The sequence below is a fragment of the Amphibalanus amphitrite genome, unplaced genomic scaffold (genome assembly GCF_019059575.1).
Source record: "Amphibalanus amphitrite isolate SeventyFive unplaced genomic scaffold, NRLGWU_Aamphi_draft 000758F_arrow, whole genome shotgun sequence".
Classification (NCBI taxonomy): Eukaryota; Metazoa; Arthropoda; class Thecostraca; order Balanomorpha; family Balanidae; genus Amphibalanus; species Amphibalanus amphitrite.
In genome coordinates this window covers 244,091-267,230 of record NW_024882252.1, presented here as the reverse complement: position 1 = coordinate 267,230, position 23,140 = coordinate 244,091, and the positions used below count along the sequence as shown (strand labels likewise).

Genomic DNA, 23,140 nt, shown 5'->3' with positions numbered 1-23,140 from the left:
TCCAATGCATCGTTTTCAACTGCTGGTTTTTCCTGAAATGTGTAAAAAATGCCCGTTTTCTCGAGATTAGAGGCTATTTCTTTCCACGTGGTACATACCTAAGAAAAAAACTTATTGCATACGATAGACCCATCTCTTCTGTATCCAGCAGTGAAAACCGCATGTGGCTGCCACTTACGGTTGCCGAGATATAAGCTCGGGAAAGGAGCGCTGCAGGCCCGATTTTCGCCCGTTGGCGGTTTTCGCCGGCCACGTGTTAAGCCTATGGGAGCACCCTTTTGCACGTGCCGACGGCGCACCCCTGGGCCGATCACCCCCAAATTTTAATACAAAGGCCGCCCACGCCCACAGATTCGGCATGCCAAATTTCAAGTCGCTACGCCGCGCCGTTCTCGCGCAATTAGACATAATAGGCATGACACACGGATGGATGGATGGAGAACGCACGGACGACTTATAAATCATAATATAGACTAGGGTAGGGCAGGGCACGGGGCCAAAAGACGGGAAGGCAGCGCATCAAATTTCCAGGCAGAATATATAAAGTATCGTGTTTGAGGGCAGGGCAGAGCGGGGCACAGGGCCTGAAGAAAGGGCAGGGCAAGGTACAAGACCTAAGGACAGGGCACTGGGCAGGGCACATATCCTAGGGGTATAGTAGGGAAGAACATAATAAGGTGTATGACCAAGGGTAGGGCAGGGCACAAGGACTGGAGAGGGCATGTATGTGCTTAGGTACATAGTAAATCAGGGCTCAAAGCAATCGGAAAGCCAACATCTTTTACACAGTAAAAGACCGAGGCATGTTACTTATTTTTGCTCGCACTTTTCGGCTGAAACCGTGGCATTTCAGTGTGGGACGCAGTGGTCCAAATTTCGCGAGGGCTACGTCCCAAAGGCAGGGGGCTGCGTCCCAAAATGGGACGCAGTCAGTATGTTAAAATATGCCCTGATTATGACGGTGCAAAGGTGAGCATGAACGTAACACGTCAAACCCTCAATTTGTAAACGTTTAATTATAAAGATGTGCGAGTGAATGGGAAAAAATTATTATTTTCTGAACAGTTCAGATCCTCTTGTAGTCCGCGAAATGTATCCCGTGTCATTCCAATGCATCGTTTTCAAATGCCAACGTTTTTCCTGAAATGTGTAAAAAATGCCCGTTTTCTCGAGATTAGAGGCTATTTCTTTGCACGTGGTACATACCTAAGAAAAAAACTTATTGCATACGATAGACCCATCTCTTCTGTATCCATCAGTGAAAACCGCATGTGGCTGCGACTTACGGTTGCCGAGATATAAGCTCGGGAAAGGAGCGCTGCAGGCCCGATTTTCGCCCGTTGGCGGTTTTCGCCGGCCACGTGTTAAGCCTATGGGAGCACCCTTTTGCACGTGCCGACGGCGCACCCCTGGGCCGATCACCCCCAAATTTTGATACAAAGGCCGCCCACGCCCACAGATTCGGCATGCCAAATTTCAAGTCGCTACGCCGCGCCGTTCTCGCGCAATTAGACATAATAGGCATGACACACGGATGGATGGATGGATGGAGATTGGACGGACGACTTATAATTCATAATATAGATTTTTGCAAACTATGTAAAATCGGATTTCACTAAACTTCACCACCAGCGGCACCTCCGATAAAAAGAGTTGGTAAATAAACTTGTTAACAGTAAAATTGTTTTTAACCCTCGCCCCGTTGGGGGGGGACCATTTTGGCCCCCCCCCCTGTGGTTTTTCCTGAATAACAAGAAAACGGCGGCGCGCAGCGCCGCCAAATTTTCCGTACCTTCCCGGGCATCAATTTGACACCTTCACACCAAATTTCAAGTCTTAGGTCACCTTAGGTCAGGAGTTATTGAGGTCAAACTGAGGTCATGTTCGAGCAAAAATGAGCAAAAAACATGCAATCTTGAAACGCTCACCAAATCTACAGTTATCAAGCAATTTCAAAGTTCTTTATATGGTCTAGTAGACAAAAAGAGGCGCTACAAAACTGCTATCTCGGATTTTCAAAATTTTTGGTTTTTGACCAAAAAAAATTCAAAAAATTGATTTTTTTAGAAAAACTTTGAAAAAATCCAAAATTTTTCCGAATTTCGAAAAAACCGGAATATATGTAATAGTCCCAGCGCTCTTCTATATACATACCAAATTTCAGATCGATATCTCATTTTTTGGCCAAGTTATAGCGAAAAAACTGTTCAAAAATGATGACGTCAAATTTTTGAACTCAATTTTTAGCAATTTTAGACCACGTACGGCAAAACAAAGACCACCATTGAACTCCCCGTGACGAGCTGCATCGATTCGATACCCATTTTATGCAAAAATATTAACTTTGAAATTTGACCTAATTTGACCTGACCTTGACCTGACCTTGACCTGACCTTGACCAAAACGTGATCTAAGCTGGCCCCAAAGGCTGCCTGACCCATATAATCGCATTTGTCATGTAAAATGGATAATAAAACATGTATCACACGACACTTTCATATTGTGACCCCCCCGTGACCTGACCTCTGTGACCTGACCTGGTATCAGTGACCTCAAATAGCAAAATATGTGTTTGAAGAACATTTCCCCATCGATGATTTTCAATGAAATGCATTTTACTCGATTTTACAACGCATTTCTTGAAGTCCCTGTAAACGGTGAAAATTGGACCTTTGACCTGACCTGTGACGTCATCGGTTTGACCTAGGTCAATAAAATTGGGTCACAAGGTAGTTCCCCGTTGGGGCTATCCAACGCCGTTTACCGCTTGTCGCTATGTTGCGTGGTTCTCGAGATCTTAGGGGGGGGCCAAAATGGCCCCCCCCCCAACCGGGCGCGTTGCTCGGCAGAGCCCAACGGGGCGCGGGTTAATCAAGAACTATAACATGTTACAGATATTGCTTCTTTTTATCAACCTATGTCTAGTTTTCATGTCAGAAATTGCAGGAATAAATTAAAAATAATGATGCTGTTTCTGAATGGTATAAATGATAGTTCACAATATCTTATTATTGAAAGAAAATAGCACGTAAAGCATTTGACAGCAGAAGACTGTTGAATGCAATTATGGCGTGCGAATGACAAAGCATGACGATATTTATTTATTGCTCGTAGCTGGTTCGTAGGGAATGTGCTAAGTGAAAAAGAACATATAATGACTCAGCATATCATATTTGTTTTAAATAATTGATTGCTTTGCATCATTGCACAAAAAGTAATAAAATTCCAAACGTAAGGGCCACTGGAATTTCGGGTTTGTAAGTACAACGTTTTCTTTCAAGTTTTTGGTCTTCGTGAAACAGAAAGTTTGCGATTTCGATGTTTCTTACAAACTTTTTTCTTGTAAAAAAGTTGGTAAACTTTAAACTCAAAATTCATGCCCGAAGGTTTCGTGAAATCCAAATTTCAAATGTTAGTAATTATTTCTTTTAAACTCAAGTTTTTTCTTTGTAATTACACACTTTATTTGTTAGTGAAACAGGCCTTTGATAGTGAAAGCTTCCAAGATACTGCATCGTTCAAGTGTTTTTGCCGTCCCAGATTTATTCTCGTGAGAGACCGGCAACTCTCTTAGAAGCGCCGACACAATTATCGAACCGGTCTGGCCTGTTCCACGGACGGACCAGCCGCCGTTCATTTTTGATGTCCATTGCCACGTGGTTCCTCTGTACTGTCATTAGCTGACCGGTACCCTCCCCTCCTCGCTAACCAGTTACCCTCCCCTCGCTAACCAGTGCTGGGGAGTTTTAGGGGAGCACCAGTGTTAGCGGGAGGAGGGCCCTCCCGTTGGTCAGTGACCTCTCCCCGCTGACCAATGCCCCCCCCCCCCCCTTTGGCAGACTGTTTCCGTCGCGTGATCACCGGCCGCCGCCTGCCCACCGGCTCCGTCCGCTACTCGCTCCGTTCCAGCTCCCTCAGCCGGTGTCAGCAGAGCTGCCTGGACGCCGACTTCTTCTGCACAGTCTTCTCCTACAAGTAATGTTCTCATAATTACAAGGACCTTCGCGAGTCTCCGGCTGAGAGTGAGACTGAATGACTGTGGATGTGTGGTGTGGGAGCGTGCATGATGGGCAGCGTGAAATTCGATCGTGATTGTTCTGATTCTGCCATTCGTTTCCTCCCAACATACCGTTGAAACGTGAGAGATTGGTGTGGGTCTTATATAACTCAGAATCACGATTTCGTGTTACAGGTTTCACGACTTCGATGCTTTGCTGTCATCAGTGTGCTGTAATATGAACGGATCCATACATGATGCGTTACAAAGCCCTTTTGTAACGCAATCTGTGTCAACTATGCACGGACATTCACCGATACCCGTTTGCTACCTCACCCACCAGTCAGGGGTGTCCCATTCACACCGTGACCTGTGATGACCCCAATCTCTCCGCCCCAGGACGGAGTACGATACGAACGAGATCAACTGCGAGCTTTCTGCTGAGGAGGACTGGGAGACCTCGCTCGAGTCGGCCACGCTGTTTGACACTTACGAGCGGGAGAAGACGCCCGAGTGTGGCTACTACGGCGGCTCCGGCTCCGGTGGTTCGGGCGGCTCCGGAGGCAGGGACGGTAAGAACGGGGGTGGAGCGGGCAGGCATGTTGAAAGCATTATGTAGGTAGATCGACCCAACAACAACACTTCTGTGCTCAACATCCCTGGCTGTGCTGGCTTTCGACGCACGTGTTCGCAGCAGCGGTCTATTTGGCGCTCCAGATTGCCTCCCATCACCATCAGCCATATCCCAGCCGACAGTGCGGCCTGTGTACCGCGTTATAGAGTGGCGGCGCAAAGTCTGTTTGAATGAGCCCCGCTGTATGCAGCTCAGAGCCCCCGGTGCCAGTAATACCGTCGGTATGTGAATACCCTGATAAAGCACGACCTTCATAGCGGGCTGTCCCCGCCCCGCCTCGCCCGGTCCCGTGCGGCTGACACAGGCGGCACCGCGGCACCGGTACGCGCTCCCTCCCCCTGTGTCAGCGGGAATCCTGCTGATCCCTCCTGGCTTTGCACATCCGCGGCTGCCGCCACATGACGTCACTATCCGATTTTGTGACGTCATTTTGCCCTTATATGTTACGACTTTGACTGTCGATATGTCTGTCGTCATTTTCCGAGGCTGCCCATTACTTGTACGTCACTGTCCGCTGTTGCGATGTGCTGGTGCTGTGAGTGATGTCATTAATCGATATGTGACGTCACTGTCGATGTGATTTACCTGCTCATCTGTTTTGTAACATCAATATCCACTGTTATGTCTCTCTATATGACGTCACTGCCTCCCCGATTACGTCACTATATCTCTCATCTGTGACAATACGGCCGCTATACCTAACCCCCGCCCGCCCGCCGTTGGTCCTCAGACTGTTTCCTGCTGGCGGAGCGGGGCCGGGCCATCGACGTGCAGGACGTCACCCGTCAGGTGGCCTCCGAGAGCCTCCGCCGGTGTCAGCGGGCCTGCAGCCAGGCGCCGTTCGGCTGTCAGGCTCTCAGCTACAGGTCAGTCATCACGGGATAGGGGGTTATTGACTAATTCGGCCGAGGAAATGTCGGGTCATCCTTCACGTTCATGTTGTGTATTACCACTTATCAAGGTTTGATGATAGCGAAGCCACGCATTTTTGCATACAACGGTAACACAATCACGACAGTCATGTCAATATTTGTCAATATTACAAATCACGTCTGTATTTGTAAATGTCTGTAAATGAAACACAAACTTTGGTCATCAATAAGTCAGCTGTGGCCGTAGTGCCCACTCGACCGTGCTGACTACTGACCATACCCTGCTGTGCCAGGCGGGCCGACTACTCTGGTGACCGCAACTGCCAGCTGTCGGGCCGCTCGGGCCGCCTGCACACGGTCCCCCAGAGCGAGTACAGCACCTATCGGCGTGGCTACGGACGCGAGTGTGACGATTCGGGCAGCGGCGGCGGCGGCAGCAGTGGCGGATCGTCTGGAATGATTCGTGAGTGAAGGAGGGGACATTGGGTTACATGCTCATTTGCGATAAATTATTCGGGCTTCGCAAATGCCTCGTAGCAGTACATCATTCCTTGGACAGACGGATGACAGCCAGGGAAGACCAACGAAGTGTTGTAATGAAATCACATGACCGCTATCATGAACTCTTAAATAATTATCGAAACACATCCCTCCAATTTCTTGTGATATGATTACGGGTTTTCAATAAATTACCTCAATCAGTCCTGACACAATAAATCGACGATATAGGTGCTTCTTTATTACCTGACCCACCAGCCGTTTCTTTTAGCGCCGTTCGTTTGTCTTTGTCAGTTGCCCGATAGTTACCGTTACCTGTTGTTACCGCCCCCGCTGTTTACCGTTCCCGATCGGGTCGGCACGCCTCCAGGCTGTTTCCGACTGAACGCGCCCGACTCACGCCTGCGGATCAGTAATGTGATCAGAAACGTGATGACCACGACGGTGCAGAACTGCGCAGAGGCGTGCAAGATCACCGACGGATGCCGATCATTCAGCTACAGGTAGGTGGGGAGGGGGAGTCCACGGGGCGAGGCGGTGGTTTTGGCCACGTTTTGGCTTTGTATTTGGCCTGGGATGTGACGGATTGGGAGCGGTGTTTACTCGGATAGAATATATGCTCTCTATTAAAGTTATTGATGCGTGCATTGATCCTGCCAGTTTTTGCTCATTGCTTCGCACTTCTTCCACTTCTTAATTTTTAAATTCATTTATTTTTATACTTTATCTGTTCATTTTCAAGCTTATCTCCTTTTGCCGAGTTCTGTGTGAGCTTCTCTGACCTACCCCGACATGATCTACCCTGACCCGACCCGCCTCTCCCCCGCAGGCGGGACACGGCCGGCGCTCAGCTCAACTGTGAGATGGCCCGCGTGGCGGTGCGCTCGGCCGACGACAGAGCGGTGGAGCCCGATCAGCTTTACGACACGTACAGCCGGGAGTACGGAGCCGCCTGCCAGACCGGTACCGGTACCGGTACCGGTACCGATAGCTCAGGTACGGCGGACGACACGGGAGCGGCACGGGGTTACTTGTAGGTGCACTATCGCGGGGACTACGGGAGAGTATGATGCACTATAGCATACGACGCTTGTCCCCAGTAGAAGAACCTTCAACCTACAGCATGACAAGCTATGTGCCCGTATTCAACATAGTGTGATCAATCAGATTTCATGCTGTTTTTCATGAAGTATCGCCACCCGTTACGGTATCTTTCAACACTCCATCGTTTAGCAACACCTGCTTTGAGCTCGCAGCGCGTCAGCGTGACTTGAATTCTGCCTCAGCTGAACACTTGTGTGCCTTTTAAAGCACATCCGTGCGCTTAATAAGCGTTCATTTCCGACTCCGACCGGGACGTTCTCGAACAACTTAAACGAAAACAAACCCTGAGTAGTGAATGCAGCTGCTCCAGCCTAGTAACAAGATCAAATTATGAGGTGTCGGGCCTCGCCATCTCTCCGGCCGCGCGACGTGGGGTGCCTTTTCCGGCGCTCCGGCTCAACCCGTATGCGCGGCGGATGGCGCCGTTTCCGTGTGGGCTCTCCAGTAACGGTGTCGGGTCTGTGCGGAACACACCGTGACCGCCCGGCCTCCCCTCCCCTGTGCGGGCGGCGCACCGCGGGCACGCGCTGTGACCGCGCCGCCAGCCACTTTCTCGACCCCGGCCGATGCTGCAGTGTGTAGTGTTAGACCGGTGGTAGACCCGGCGGCGCTCGAGGCGGCTTTAGGTGTTCTTGGCGCGTGCGGCGGTGACGCCCCGGTCGACACGGGCTGACCCACGCGCCGTGACCGCGCGCCAGACCGTGTCCGTGCCGACCGGGTGGGGGGGGGGGGGGGTGTCGGGTACCGGGGCTATTTATCGCAGTCGCCAGGCAGTTGGAGGGGGGGGGGGGCTATCCACCCCGGTTCACTACTCCGAGCAAATAGTTCCCAGGCGGTGTCTCCAATCAGTTACTCTCTGGTGACGCTGCGAGCGATATTTTATATCCTTGTCTCCGTTCCGACGGCAGGCCTTTGTCGCGTCCTTGGCGGCGCAGACGGAAAAACTAACCTCGGAATGTCGGCACGAGTGATGGAGACGTCGGCAGCATCGCTCAGACTCGGCGTCACGTCTGGGAGGAGTCGAACAATAGGGGCAGGCGGAAGGCACCTGAAAGCAATCTGGAAGTTTAGGAAATTAATGAGTTGTTTATCTAAGGCGGGGTGTTTTTATTCAGTTACGGATTATGATTTCATTAGTGAGGCTGGGTCACCGACTGATAACGAACAGTTAACGAGCTGCAGAGCACTTTGTTAGTTGTTTGTAATAATGCGAGCATTTTAACGCCATCTTATCATAACACTTTTTGTTCCTGTTATTAATATTCATGCCTGCCTACATAACGTACACTGCGTCCCGGCATGCTTTGCACTTGCCTTTCAATCATGAGCTCATCATATTCAGGTTTACCATATTCGCGAATTGCCTTCTCCAGCTTCTCCAGCGCGATTTCGACCACTTTCCTTATTATCGTACCTCAGCCAGTCACAGACCAGGCACATCGTAGCCGACCAATCACATCTCCCTCCTCATTTTAATATCCGCCCACCGCCGTCACCAGCAGCATCACGTTCGACCAATCACCGTCTCGGACCCCATCACGCTCGACCAATCATCGTCTCACACCCCGTCACGCTCGACCAATCACAGCCTCTTGTTCTCAGTCTGTCTGCGTACGGCCGTCGGCCACCAACCATTCCTTCCAATCGTGTGTTTTCCTCCTCTCGTCTCTCTCTCTCTCTCTCTCTCTCTCTCTCTCTCTCTCTCTCTCTCTCTCTCTCTCTCTCTCTCTCTCTCTCTCTCTCTCTCTCTCTCTCTCTCTCTCTCTCTCTCTCACTCACTTCCCCCTCTATCTGTACCTCCCTGACTACATATATATGCCTTCCTCTTCCTCCCTCTCTCTCTCTCTCTTCATCTGCTTCTCTCTCTCCTCTCTCTCTCTCTCTCCCTCTCTTTTTTCTCTTTTTCTCATTCTTCCTGCTCGCCCGGCCGGCGGAGAGCGGACATTGTCACTACACTGCCCGATCATCTCCTCTTTGCGTCGCTCAGACGAGTCACTGAGCGGAGGGCTGTGAAAGCTCCCATAACCACCGCGACGGGCCAGCTCCGGCCGCAGAGCCGCCGCTTTGTGCTCGCGTTATACCGTGCGGACTGCGGACCAGTGTTCGGCTGGCGTGGTGTGGTGCTCAGACAGCCCGGTCGGCGGTCCGGCAACTCATGGTGAATGGTCAGACGGCAGACGCCGGGGGTTTCAGACGGCCAATCACCGACTCGGGACATGATCGGGGACGGGGGTTAGGATGTTTTAGGTGCAATGGTTTGGTAAGAGTTTTGTGTTATACCTACCCAAACAGCGAAGGTTATAGGTGATGATGCAGGGAGCACAAAGACTGGAAACTGATGATGTAGAGTGTGCACTTTGCGCACGATCACAGAAGACCTGATCCGTGCAAACTGCAAACGGTTTGACGGGCTGTTGGCTCCCCAGTTGCTTGTTCACAAGCTCACCACCAGACTACTGCAGCAGTGAGCTCAATTGAGGATCAGGTCATGGTTAACACAGCTCATGCCCGGCCTCCGCGTTTCTGGCGGTATTATTTGAGCCGGCTCAAAGTGATGCTGGATATGCATTGAGTATATTATAGAGAAGTTCATGACATTGCCTGTATTGGGCTGACCTCTTTGCAAATGACCGAGACCTGAAATGATGGCGAGCGACCATAGTTGGGCGAGATGAGCGTACGACCTACATACTTTACGGACTAGACAAAGTGGAGCGGAGTGGACTCAACAGTGTTTAGCTGGGTACTTTACTAGCGACCACGGCGGTCCCTCGCCCACCCACCACCTACAGCTACCGCTCCCTGGCGGTCAATTCCGTACTAACGCCTCCCGTTCTGCCCGCCAGATGGCTGTTACCGGCTGGTGAGCAGCCGCAGTCGCCTGCAGCGGAGCCGCATCGACGCAGTGTTCAGCGCCATGTCCCGTACCGAGTGTGAGCGCATCTGCTACATGTCCTACACGGGCTGCCGCTCCTTCAGCTACATGTGAGTCGCGGAGGCGTGCTGGTCAGTCGATAAATGTACTCGAATCCATATGGAAACTCGCTACCCTCAGCCTTGATTGCAGATTAATTGCACACCGCTCTCTAACATTTTAGATATGTCTATCAGACTCAGGGATATTGATTCATTCAGTAAAATTCCCTTTCAGTAACGTTCCTATATCGACCACTACCGTCTGTCAATGCCGTGACATCCGTAAAGTGCCGGTCTGTGTTCCCTAAAGTGACGTCCACCTCTGCTAATATCTACCGTCCACCCCCGGCCTTACGCCCACGTCTCCCCGCAGGTCTCAGGCGAGACGGAACAACTGCGCCGTCTCGCGGGAGGACGCCTACCCGAGTCGGCTGGAGCCCGACTCGCGCGCCGACACCTACCAGCGTGACTTCAGTCGGGCCTGCGACTTCGAGACCGAGGAGGGCAACGATGACGGTACTGACACCTAGCGGAAATCGCAGGAAACACTGTAGCGTAGTTGCTACACGTTAGAACCATTGCCTGGGCCAGAGATACGACAGAAGCCGTAAATTTTTGTGCAGTTTTTTAATTTGATTAGTGGCTTCTAGCCAAAATTTGTTGCTTGTGCTTAGATGTCATGCATTCTTTTCAAAATACGCATTTTGCATAATTATCGTGGATTTCGCTCGGTTAATTTTCCGTCACCGTTTACCGCCAATGCTCGTTTGTCCGTGTTTCACCCCTGCACTGTGCGTCTTCCTCAGAGTGTTTCCGGCTGCTGACCCGGGACGCGCGCGTCTCCAACTCCCGGACGGACAACTCTGTGCAGGCGGGCTCCCTGCTGGCCTGTCAGCAGGAGTGCCGCCGCACCGGCTGCGAGACCCTCAGTTACCGGTGAGCTGCCGGATACGGAGGGCTGCTGGGGAGGAGAGGGAGGGTCTGACGGTCGGGGTCGGCTTCCTGGCTCAGTCAGACTGAGGATGGACGATAAAGAAAACGAACTTTGAAGCCAATACGTGTAGGGAAAGTTAACGAGTGTAAAGGCATGATTTTGGGATAGGAATACTATATTTTTGGCCTTGATCTCGGCAACCTTGATAGCCTCTTTTGCAGTGACTAGTAACTTATTCAACTGTATTGTCGTCATTTCTATGTCCATTATTGTCTCCCGCTGTATAACTTCACTGTATCTACCTCGCCTCTCTGTGCGCCTCTACAGTCGCTCGTCGTTCGTGGGCGAGACCAACTGCCGCCTGAGCCGGGACCTGCTCGACTCCCGCGACCTGATACCAGAGAACGAGCACGACGCGTACACCCGTCTGCCGAGCAGCCGGTGCGATGGCCGGCCGCCGCCGGGACCACCGGGACCGCCCGGACCGTCCGGTCCGCCCGGACCGCCCGCCAACACCGGTCAGTGGGGGCGGGAAACGGAACTGAGATGTCTGAGCGAATGGATTAGGGTGAACTAAGTTATAAATGGTGATTCGACGCTGATTACCCTGACCTTTGCCACCGTGACCTGGACTAAGAGACTCTCGGACCACACCTAACCTCTGGTGACCTCCAGACGTGACCTCGATCTGACTATTGAGCACCTAGTCAACTGGTGAATCAGCTGTATGTGACCTCAGGTGACCCTAAGCCGACCTCAGGTGACCTCTTGTGACCCTGATCTGAACCCCGATGATCTCTAGTGACCTCGATCTGACCTCTGTTGACCTCTGGCAGGGCTCTGTTTCCGGATGGTGATGCCCGATGCCCGGCTCCGCGACAACTACGTTCTGGGTGTGGTGCAGGTCACTGACCTCAGACAGTGCGAGGACGAGTGTCTGCGACTCAGGGACTGCGGCATCTTCAGCTTCAGGTGGGTGACACCGGGAGAGAGGTCAGGTCAGGGCGTGGGCGTGTCACAGTTTGCAGGCCTCGGTTTGCAGACGGCATTCATATGTCGTGTATTCTTTAAGCGGTACAAAACCTGGGATGCGGTGCCATACAATTTTTGGGCAGTCCTGGCTCCGTCGTCCGAGGAAAATGTTCCGCCTGTTCCGGCTCCGGCAACTATGCACTAAATAGGTGGGCAACTCTACCACCCGAGACGGTGTGCCTCATTCGGAATCAGATGCATGGAAGTTAAGTTCACGGTGCGTTATCTTATTCATGGGGTTGTAAAATTAAAAAGAAACCACAGTAGCTACACTTTCATGGTGTTTTCACTCTCACTCACTCATTGGTCATGCGTCGACGCGCACACTACGCACGTAGCACAGTTCAGATTTGGTGAATGCTTAACCTCAACTTGAAAAGATAAAAACCGGGGCCGTTGAACTATCACTGAAGTGCGAAATAAGCGTAAGGGTAGTTCACCTTGCTCGAGAAGCAGTTCCTGTTGATCCGGGTTATTCTGTTATAAACTCACCAGCTGTTTCGGGATGGGTATTGGGCGTGGTTTCAAATTCCATCCCATGTGCAGCTCTGACCGAATCCTTTTTTTTCTCGGGATGCTCGTTTACAAAATGATCCCACACCTTATGAATTAACTTGAATGTGGAAGTCGATGCCCGTGGTCTAAGAAAGAAAAAATATCTCGGAATATCCCGGGAAAGCTACCGTCTCCTACTCCTTATGTGGATGTCCCATAGGATGCCTGTAGGGCCCTGAGGGAGGACCTTGGAACCCGTCTCGCCATGGCGAGTCCAGTGCCGAGCCTCCCTGACTTGTCCTTGTCTTGGCCTGCGACACCTGCTGGTGCAGGGCACCCATCCCCTGTGGATGGATGATCCTCTCTGACTGTGATTTATATGCGTATTGTTGTTACGTCATTTCCGTGCGACTTTTGTGGCGATTTAGGCCATTGTTATACTTAGGTTGAACTGGATCCTCAGTAGCCGTGCTTTACTGTTGCCCTTGCATAAAAGAATAGCTTTCTAACTGGCGCCCTTGAGATCCGAGGTTTGACGTCAGATTCACCGAAGTCGTTGCATAGGTATGAAAATGAACCAAAGCTCAAGGATGATTCAGCCCCCGTAGTGCCTGCCAGGATCAAACTATGAAACTGTTACGCATAGTGCATACGCAGGCCATGGAACTCTTGCTGCGGATGTAACTGCGCCCACTTTCTTCCCTCCTCTGAAACATTTTTGTTGTTGTTTGTTTGAGCTGCATAGTATAAGGCATCCAAGCGAGTGACTTAGCAGGGATTTAACATCTAACAATTGAGCTCATGACGGCACCCGGAGCCTGATAAATTCCCCATGAGCGTAGACTGAAGAACTCTTGCTAATACGGTCTTAAATCACCATACAGATGAGACCTTTCACGGTAGCAAGGACAGACGACAAATGGCAGCAGGTGCGCGGCTGCTGGGACCGTTCAGTCATGCGGCTGCTCTACCCGTGCCCGAGTCTCGGAACCTCGAACCGTTTCCTGTCGAAGGAGATTATAGCCGCGCCAGACGGTCCTTTCGGTCGAATCATCGTGACTGGTATCACCACGGTATCACGAGCGCGCTACCGTGAACAAAGTAGACGGTCGTTTCATCATCTGACCTTACCAGGCCAAAACAGGCGCAGAGAAAGTGGTTTGCTTAGAAAAGGTACCCGAAATCCCCTTTTGAAATACAGTTACCGTTTAGTCAGTTAGGTTGGACCTCGGAAAGGACGATGGTTCATGAATTTTCATGCGCATGAGCCAAGTATTTTAAAAAGGCGGCGCTGCTATGCCTAATGGTCTAGTGCACACTGCACGTTGGTCAGTTCACTCGACTTCCACTCCCGTTGTCTCCCAGTCTCGTCTCCTCCTCCGTCTCCGTCCGCCCGTCTCTCGCCTCCTCCAGCCGTCCGCCCGTCTGTTTTAGGGCCTCGCCCGTCTGTGCCGGGTGTCGGTCCGTCTCTCGTCTCCGTCCGCCCGTCTGTGCCGGGTGTCGGTCCGTCTCTCGTCTCCGGCCGCCCGTCTGTGCCGGGTGTCGGTCCGTCTCTCGTCTCTGTCCGCCCGTCTGGGCCGGGTGTCGGTCCGTCTCTCGTCTCTGTCTGCCCGTCCGGGCCGGGTGTCGGGCCGTGTCTCGTCTCTGTCCGCCCGTCAGGGACTGGTGTCGGCCCGTCTCTCGTCTCTGTCCGCCCGTCTGGGCCGGGTGTCTGCCGCTGCATTGTTCTTAGCTAATGACATCCGGCGGACCGTGTTTACGGCGAGCCACCGGTCGAGGTCGGTAAACAAGGCGGTGCGCGTGTCGGCGTGCGCACACGCAAACCTTACCCCATCCAGGGCCTGAACAGGACGGGAGGGTAGAGAGACGTACGGGACAGTCATTTACCGGAGGGCCCGACTCCGAACAAGGCGACTGATTTACGGCCCGTTTAGTACGGTGACGTTTATGAGGCAGCAAAGGGGGCTGACTGCGCAATCCGCATATATGTAAAGCCGATTGACCGGTTACAGGTTTATTAAAAGAAGGGGCTGTATCGAAAGTTCATGTTTGAAGTTCATGTTCGAATTTGGATATATCGGAGTTCCCAAATCCCAACTCCCTATAAGCTCAGACTTGATTGAATCGGTCACATCACCACCGATTCACAGCCCTAGAATAGCTCACAACTCTCGGTGTCTCTTCCTAACCCCGAACCCCCGGATTAGCCGTTCCGGTGTCGCGTTCCACTCTCACCCTCGACTCGTCTCCAGCTAGTCCCGTATTGTCGGCGAGCGGCAGACGACACGGAGCGCCGGATTCGGCGGACAATCGCAGCGGTTGTGCAATGACGTCAGGGGCAGAGGATCGCAGGGAATGGTGCAACGGGAGCGGCTCCTGGTGTGTGTGGATTTATGTATTCTGTACCTACAGAGATCTAAACTGAACAGAAATTTGCTACGGAAACAAACTTTTGGCGCGTCTTTCCACACTCTTTTGAATTAGTTTTATTACTGTGTTATCAATTCACATAGACGATTCAGAAGTACCGAAGGGTGCGTTTAACCCGCGCCCTGGTGGGGTCTGTTTATAACGCGACCTGGTGGGGGGGGGGCTATTTTTTGCCCCCCCCCTCGTATCTCCGAAACTACTGGACGGATCCGCAAAATTCAAACGGCGTTCGAAAGGCCTGTCAAATTTGTTGAGGGAAACCAAATTTCATTGACCTCGGGGTCACCGATGACGTCACAGGTCAGGTCAAAGATGAAATGTTTCACCGTTCACGGGTCTTCTAGGGAATGCGCTATAACACCGAGGAAAACGCATTTTGTCGAGAATCAGCGGTAGGGCGTCAGTTGCCTAGTAGATATGTTGCTATTAGAGGTCACTGGTAATACCAGGTCAGGTCACAGGTCAGGTCACCAAGGGTCACAGGTCAGGTCACATGAGCCCAACTTTACTAAGGTTGTGTGATACATGTTTTATGGCCAATTTTTCATTTCCAACTGAATGGTGTTGGTTATAAGACTATCAGGTACCGCTTAGGTCACTTTCTGGTGAAGTTCAGGTCAAGGTCAGGCCAAAAAAGGTCAAATTTTAAAGTTGATAGTTTTGCATAAAATGGGTGTTGATTCGATGCAGCTCGTCACGGGGAGTCTAATGGTGGTCTTTGTTTTGCGCTACGGGGTCTAGAATTGCTAAAAATTGAGTTTGAAAATTTGACGTCATCAATTTTGAACAGTTTTTTCGCTATCATCATCATCATTCTTTATTATGCACCGCTTTTACAGCGACAAATACAAGTATATACATGCGTGGTCCCAAATAATGGGAGCCTGAAAAGCTGTTATCTCAGATATAGGTGCTCAATGGCCTCAATGTGAGCACGTGAGGAGCCTCAATAGGCGCCTGGAGGCCTCACATGTTCCTTGAAGAACCAGCCGAATGCTATCCGCCAAGCCGTCCTCCAACCGCGGTGCCCGCACACGGTCAGGGTCCACCGGCCCACCAGCCGCCAGCTCCATAACTGCTCGAAAGTCCCTGTTGTACATTTCAAACACTTGTAGAAGGAATGAGCCCTCAAGGTCTCTGGGGCACATGGCCAGCTTCGCTAGGGAGGTGATCATGGTCTGTTTTAAGCGGTGCTCCGCTACCATCGCTGACCTGAGAGCAGAGAATATTGCGCCTCTCAACAACTCTCGAACCGGCGCCAAACCAGCGGCCGTCAGGAGGGCAGAGTGATGTGCGAAGCGGGGCAGCCCGAATGCCGCCTTCACACATCCGGCTTGAAGGGCATCCAGGCGGTCCACCTCGGATGGACGAAGAGGAGCTGTGCTACACCCGTACATCAAAGTCGGGAGGACAACAGCTTTCCAAAGGTAAGCTTTGTCAGCCGGGCTTAAGCTTTTGGCCAGTATGCCAGCTGGTGCTAGGCCATAAAAGGCAGCTCGAGCCCTTTTGACACGCTGGTCGACGTGTCGGGAAGCCGTGGAGCGGGCGTCGAGCGTCACGCCGAGGTGCTCGGAATAAGGCCGTGTTTGGAGCGGTTGGCCAGCTAGCTTCCACGTTGGTGACTGCGCCAAAAGCTCGCCACCGAAGACGATGCAGTGACTTTTTGTCTTCTGATGGTCTGGATGGACGAATTCTAGTCGCCAGTCCCGCGCAAAGTCACCGACCTGGACCAATAGTGCACTGAGATGAGCGGCGTTCGTTGACAGCAGGAGCAGGTCATCAGCATAACACACTCCCGGCACGTGGTGCTGATGAAGGTAAGCGCCGTCGCCGCTGCGGTCCAGCGTCGCCAATAATGGACGCAAGAACACATTCGCAAAGGTCGGCGAGAGGATAGCGCCTTGCCTGGTTCCTCGTAAAACCTCAAAAGTTTCGGAGCTGGTGCCACCAAATGTAACTCTGGCGGATAGATGCCGATACCAGTAGACGATCAGGAGCCAGCAGTTGACGCTCATATATTCTGTGAGTCGGTAAAACAGTCCGTCATGCCAAATCTTGTCAAAACATTTGCGTGCGTCCAGGTTGGCAGCGAACACAGGGAGACCAGCGCGCCGGTTATAATGTACGGTCTCTTCGACGAGCATAGAAGCTTCCGCTGTGCCACGATTAGGGATGAAGCCAAACTGCAGGTCGTGAGGGTGAAAAGAAGACTGCAGTTCCTCCAAAATCAGCAGTTCCAGGAGCTTTGAAGCACACGTTGTGATTGAGATGGGCCGGTAGTTATCAAGACAACTGGGATCGAAACGACTATTCTTCAGAAGCGGCACCACTATACTCTCGGTGAAAGAAGCCGGGACAGTGCAGGAAGATAGGCAGCCAGTCAAAAGGCGAGCCAGCGCGTCTCGAAGAGGGGGAGAAGAGCCGAACATTAAGTGCTCGGCTGACACTCCATCCACACCAGGTGCCTTGCCAGGATGAAGGCGGTTCAGCAGATGAGTGACCTCATCTGGCGTTACAGTTCGGTGGATGATCTCCGCACGAGCTTCTAAGACACGAGTTTCGACAGCGTCAGCAATGAGCCGCTGCTCGTCGCTGAGCTGCTCCCGGCTGTCGTGGTGGACAGTCTTGAAGTGGGTATAGAAATCAATCACAGAGCAGGCAGAGCCGACCGCAAGGCCGCCTCGCCGGGCCAGCTGGACGCGGTGCCAGAACTTGTTCAGCTTGCGATCACGACGCAGAAGACGGAGTAGCCGCGCCTGCTTCTCGATGTGTGAGGTGGCGGCCTTACGGCGTGCGTGACGATACGATCGTCTAGCTTCACGGTAGCAGTCGGCGACAGGAGCTGAATCTGGGCGACCGGCACAGACCCAGAGTCGGTACCAGAAGCGAGAGCGATCCCGAGCCGCTGCAGCGCTTGCAGTCCACCAAGACTTTGGCGAACGGCGTGGCTTCGAGCATTCGGCGATGCGAGCAGCATCATGGGCGCATTGCGAAATGGCTGCGTCAAGGGCATCAAGGGAGTCGTCGCAGGCGGGAAGAACTTCAGACAGCAGCCCGCTCAGTACTGCTCTGTAAGTTTCGTTCTTTTTAGGACAGCTCCAATCGAGGATGTCTGGATGCTTTGCAAGGCCGACATCCTGATGCAGTATTGGGTTCCTGCTAGCAGGGGCAGAGACGGCCAGTCTGCAGATGAGCGGCAGATGAGGACTCAGGTTGTTCAAATCTGGAGGCACAATCTTGCAGCTTAGCACTTGCGGCATGAGAAGTTTGGGCACAGCGACATGGTCAATGTGTGACCGATTGCCAGCGCGTGAGTATGTATTACTAACCGGTTGGTTAAAATTGAACTCAGCAACCGAGAATTCATGATCATCCAGAAGCTCCTGCATGGCCATACTGTTCGGCGTGTAGCCTCGAAGGCGGTGCCAGGTGGATGGGCGAGATTCTCGAGGCAGCGGGCATAAAGCACAATTGAAGTCGCCGAGCAGCACTGCGGGCGCGCTCGGCCGAAGAAAGGAGAGGATTGCGGACAATTTCCCCGTGACGTCAGCAAATTCACCTGTATTAGCGCCGGACGAGTCCCAGTAGGGCATGTAGCACCCTACAACGCTGAGTAGCGGGCGGTCGTCAGCAATAACGGTGACACCACAGAGGCGCGAATCACCGCAGTCCACAGAACGGTAACTGAGACCTGGGCGACGGCGGCAGATCAGAGCAACTCCACCCCGCGGCCGGCCCTCTCCGGCACGCGGGGGTATCTCCATGGCAAACTGTTGCACGCAGTAAAAATCAGCAGGTTCTAGAGACGACAAAATGGTGGGCAGGTATGATTCCTCAGCACGTGATAGCCAGACTTCTGCCAGAAATAGAATGTCGCACTGGGACAGTAATTCATCAGCGATGTAATGCGCTGCTGAGAGGAAGCCCTCACAATTATACGCGCCTATAGTGAGACTGCTGCCGGCGCTGCAGTTCTCCATTACCGGGCCGCTGGTCCCAGTACGTCCGCTGTGCGCGACCTCTGTTGTTGCCGTTGTACGTCGCCAAAAAAGAGGTATCAATCTCAAATTAACGTCGCCAAAAAAGAGGTATCAATCTCAAATTTGGTATGTGGATGGAAGGCGGTAAGGAATATCACATATATTCCGGTTTTTGCGAAATTCAAAAAACTTTTTGGATTTTTCGATCATTATATCCAAAAACATTATTTTTTGATTTTTGGGGGTCAAAATCCAGAAATTTCAAAAATCCGAGATAGCAGTTTTGTAGCCCTGTCCAATCTACAGCTTTTATGTCTTTATCATTTTTCTGTATTTGCAAAGCTATAGGCCTGACAGCTGGGGCATTCCACGATAGATCGTACCAGGCCCGTCACCCTCATCTCTCAGATTTTAATGAAAATCGGTCCTAGGGGTAATCATAGGCCCCAAAGACGCCTGGCAAAATATCAGACTTCTCAGATCAAAACTTTTTGAGTTATATTGCATTACATTTTTTTAACTTCGGTATGTAACGGTGAGTTTGATGTCCTATAACTCAAGAACGGGTTAAGCAACCAACAAAAAGTAAACAACACTAAGCTTGCGATGAATCAAAAATTAATATTACTATTTAAAAATTCCAAAGAAAAAATTTCATTGTTGAGCAAAAACCTTAATGTTTTTTCATTTGCCTCTAATGACTTTTGGGACCAAAATTTTTCACATTTTTATTTTTTCAAAATAATCTTCATGTCATTGCAAATCGACATGCAAAAAATTAGAAAGGTGTTCTTTCTATAAGTTCCTCATTTTCCCGCAAACAAAATGGGTTTCGGAGGGGTTGATACGACCCCAGCACGCCGTTTCGCTTCTAATAGAGCTAGAGCCTCGCGGAAAAAACGAGCGTGTGTGCCGTTACAAGTCGCAGCGATTGGTACCCGATTTTAAGGTCTCAGGTTAACCGGTAGCGTCTGAGGTCAGGTCACGTGATATATATTCAACTGAAGTTACGGGTTCGGTTTTTAGTAAATAACTTCGCAAAAAATGACCGCAGAGCCGCGATTTTGGCATCATTGTGTTCGCCTAGCTCAGGTGCATCGAATGGTATACTTTTTGCTAGGGTGAGGTCAACTTAAGTAGTTGACCTCGGGTCAAGGTCAGGTCAGAGCCACTCAGGTCACGAAGCTGGGCAAAGGGTATCATATGGCATATCATTCGATTCGGAAGGTCTTCCCGAGTCCATTGGTGGCTTTCCCGACTCTCTAGCTCCATTTGATCGGGAGTTATTGACGAAAAACTCGTACGACCCTAGTGACGTCATAAATGACGTCACGCAAGGTTAACAATGCAAAAGTAAAGCATTGCACTTTGCAAGGAGTGCATGAAAGCACGATACCATGTACGTGGGATAGTTTTAGATCATTCTCGGCGCCAAAATAACAGTTTTTATATTTCCCCATTGATTTATAACAGTGATGTCACGTGACCGACCTGACCTCATGTAACCTTGAAAAATTCCCAGATATACAAGTTGTGAGACCTCTGGAGGACACCATGTATGCGTCCTGTAACTTTCATCTCGGACAGCTATGGTCATTGGCGTCCCAAACAATGTCAGAACCAAACAGCCTTTTTCACCCTCGCGCTTATAGGAAAGAGGGTTGAATGAACCCTCTTTTCACTTTTTCAGATGACTCAGACTTGAATTGAAACTTCAGTAACCCGTGATGTCACTAGGCAGCTTTACCACGCCATTTGTAAGCTTCCCTACCGAAATCACTATTCGAAACCGTTATCGTGACGTAAAATAAATGCATTTATAGAAAGAACACCTTCCTAATTTTTTGCATACTTCTTAACAATTAGCCAAATATTTTTTTAAACAAATAAAAATTCAAAAAAATTTGGTCCCAAAGTCCAAAAAATAGAAATGAAAGAAAACTCGATATGTCATATATCAAAAATAACGTATTTTTCGAAATTTCAAAAATACATATTAATCTCTGTTTCATTGCAAGTTCAATGTTATATAACAATTGGCATTTGAATAATCCGTCTTAGAGTTACAGCCCGCCAAACTTAGCGCTGCAAAGCAAGATCCAAAAAATGTTATACACTATAACTCAAAAAATACTTATCTGATAAGCCTGAAATTGTTACAGGTGGATTCAGAGCCCCTGATTACCCCTGAGACCAATTCTCGTCAAATTCCGAGAGATGAGGGTGTCAAATTGGAAAAAAGTGGTACGATCTATCGTGGAATGCCCCAGCTCTTCCCGCGAAACTCTTTTTTGGGTCGAAAACGGCAGAACATGACGTCACTCTGACGTCATTTCCGGCCAACCTATCATAGCCTTTGGAAAAATTTTTGGTCACAATGTGTAGAATTGATGTCCGGGAGGGTACTGAAAGTTTGGTGACGATCGGCGCAGCGGTTCTGGAGATATATCGAAAAGTCTGGAGGGGGGGGGGGGCAAAAAATAGCCCCCCCCCACCAGGTCGCGGGTTAAGCAGTTGTGATGGGATGGGAATCAATTTCAAATTGTATTGCCCATTTATAGCGAACCCCCGTCCTAGTTAAACACTTAAACAGCCAGCGCCCATGGCAGGCAGGTGCTCCCCTAAGCGGCCCAGTTCACGTCCTTCCCCTAAAAACTCTAATCCCCGGTTAGTTCGGCACGTAAATGGGCCATGCCGCCGCCACATCCCGGGGAGCGCAGAGGGGAGGGGCGCACGTGGTGGTGCCGCCCCTCCCCCCGCGGGGCCGGGAGTGTCAGTTCAGTGAGCACAGTCACTTCCTCTCACACATATAGAAGCTGCTGCAGCGCGCCTGTGTGCCGCCCCATCACCCCCCCCCCCCCCCCCATACTGAGGATCGGGTCTGTCATATTGGCGTCGCGTGACTATTCCCTGACCGTTTACCGCGGTTCATTTGATAAACACACACCTGTTACACGCTGATTCATACGTGCTCTAATTAAACTGGACAGGCGATGCGTGCGTATGTGTGACTGCCGCTGACCTGCTACCAGCGCTGGACCTGTTGCGTGTACTTTTGTTTGGTTAGCCATGGTTTGTCAGGAGCTCATTTGTATGTGTCGGTAGACCTATACTATTGGTATCGTTTCGGCGTGTTCCCTATGCGATATGCAATAATAAAACCGACATATGTACTTGCTGAGTGTTGGTTTTTAAAGACATCAGACAAAAGACCGTAGAGACAGCCGGAGTACGCGCATCGACGGGCGCGGCGGTGTCAATACGTTACCGATTTTTGCTTCTCGTTAGCCATCAATGTGTCTACCTTGCTAATGATCACTGTGTGTTTCGATAACCAGCCCTGTCTGTCCCGTTTCCAGACGGACCTACAGCCGGACGGACAACTGTCTGCTGAGCCGCGGACTGGGTCAGGGCGGCGTGCGGGACCTGCTGCAGCCGGAGTTCGGATGGAGCTCCTACCAGAGGGACGGACGATGCCAGGGACCGGGAGGACCTCCGCCGCCACCGCCCGGCCCCGGAGCCTGGACCAGCGGACCACCGAGCGGCGCCGGCTCAGGTCAGTCACGGCACGGGTCGGTGGTGTGTGAAAGGTCAGTCAAGTAGTAAAGTCGGTCGTTGATTCCAAAGATACAGACCAGTCGGTATACAGCTGGTTCAATCATTTTTTATGCGACACATGCCAGTCATATACCGAAACGCAGATCAGCCAGTCTCCGATACTCGCTAGGCACAGGACCGAAATATTCCTCTAACAGCGGCGATTGTTCAGCAGTAGAGAATGAGTTTCCCCGATGTCTATACGAAGCCAAGTGACGGAGACGTTCTCTGGTGTGGCTGTCGTCTGTGATTTTTGGGTTGTGTAGGATCAGACCAATGCTACACAGTGGACGTTTTAAGGGTCGATCGCTTTCGGTGACATCATGTGGCCCCTGGTGACCATGGCAGCCCCGTTTGGACCGTCACGGGCCGGCGTCACACAGTCTCGGGCGTCACGCGTCACGTCCCGGTGCCGGTGGCCGCGCTATCTCTCCGTGTATCTACCGCCCGGCCTCGCGCGGTGCCTGGGCTGCTCACCGGGCGTGCTGCCCCGGCGGGTCGTGAGGCCGGGCGCGGACAGGGGCACCCGGCTCTGTCATGTGCCGGACACATCCGGCAGGCTGCCGGTGGCTAACGGTGGACCATGTCGCTGGCCGGTGGAACTGGACACGGCACGTATCTGGTGGCTGCACTGTGCACAATCATATGGCG

The 23,140-nt window shown here is 51.4% G+C and overlaps 1 protein-coding gene across 1 annotated transcript in view; it reads left to right on the top strand.

The window, feature by feature from the left end:
* Positions 1-23,140, top strand: part of LOC122365710 — a 46,436-nt gene that overhangs the window by 12,165 nt on the left and 11,131 nt on the right. The window contains exons 4-15 of the mRNA XM_043337149.1: positions 3,840-3,975; positions 4,397-4,569; positions 5,362-5,497; positions 5,797-5,966; positions 6,372-6,504; positions 6,831-6,997; positions 9,952-10,090; positions 10,395-10,537; positions 10,828-10,957; positions 11,283-11,473; positions 11,792-11,927; positions 22,252-22,448. Of these exons, the coding sequence (XP_043193084.1) occupies positions 3,840-3,975; positions 4,397-4,569; positions 5,362-5,497; positions 5,797-5,966; positions 6,372-6,504; positions 6,831-6,997; positions 9,952-10,090; positions 10,395-10,537; positions 10,828-10,957; positions 11,283-11,473; positions 11,792-11,927; positions 22,252-22,448 (1,851 nt within the window). The remainder of the gene's footprint in view (positions 1-3,839; positions 3,976-4,396; positions 4,570-5,361; positions 5,498-5,796; positions 5,967-6,371; positions 6,505-6,830; positions 6,998-9,951; positions 10,091-10,394; positions 10,538-10,827; positions 10,958-11,282; positions 11,474-11,791; positions 11,928-22,251; positions 22,449-23,140) is intronic.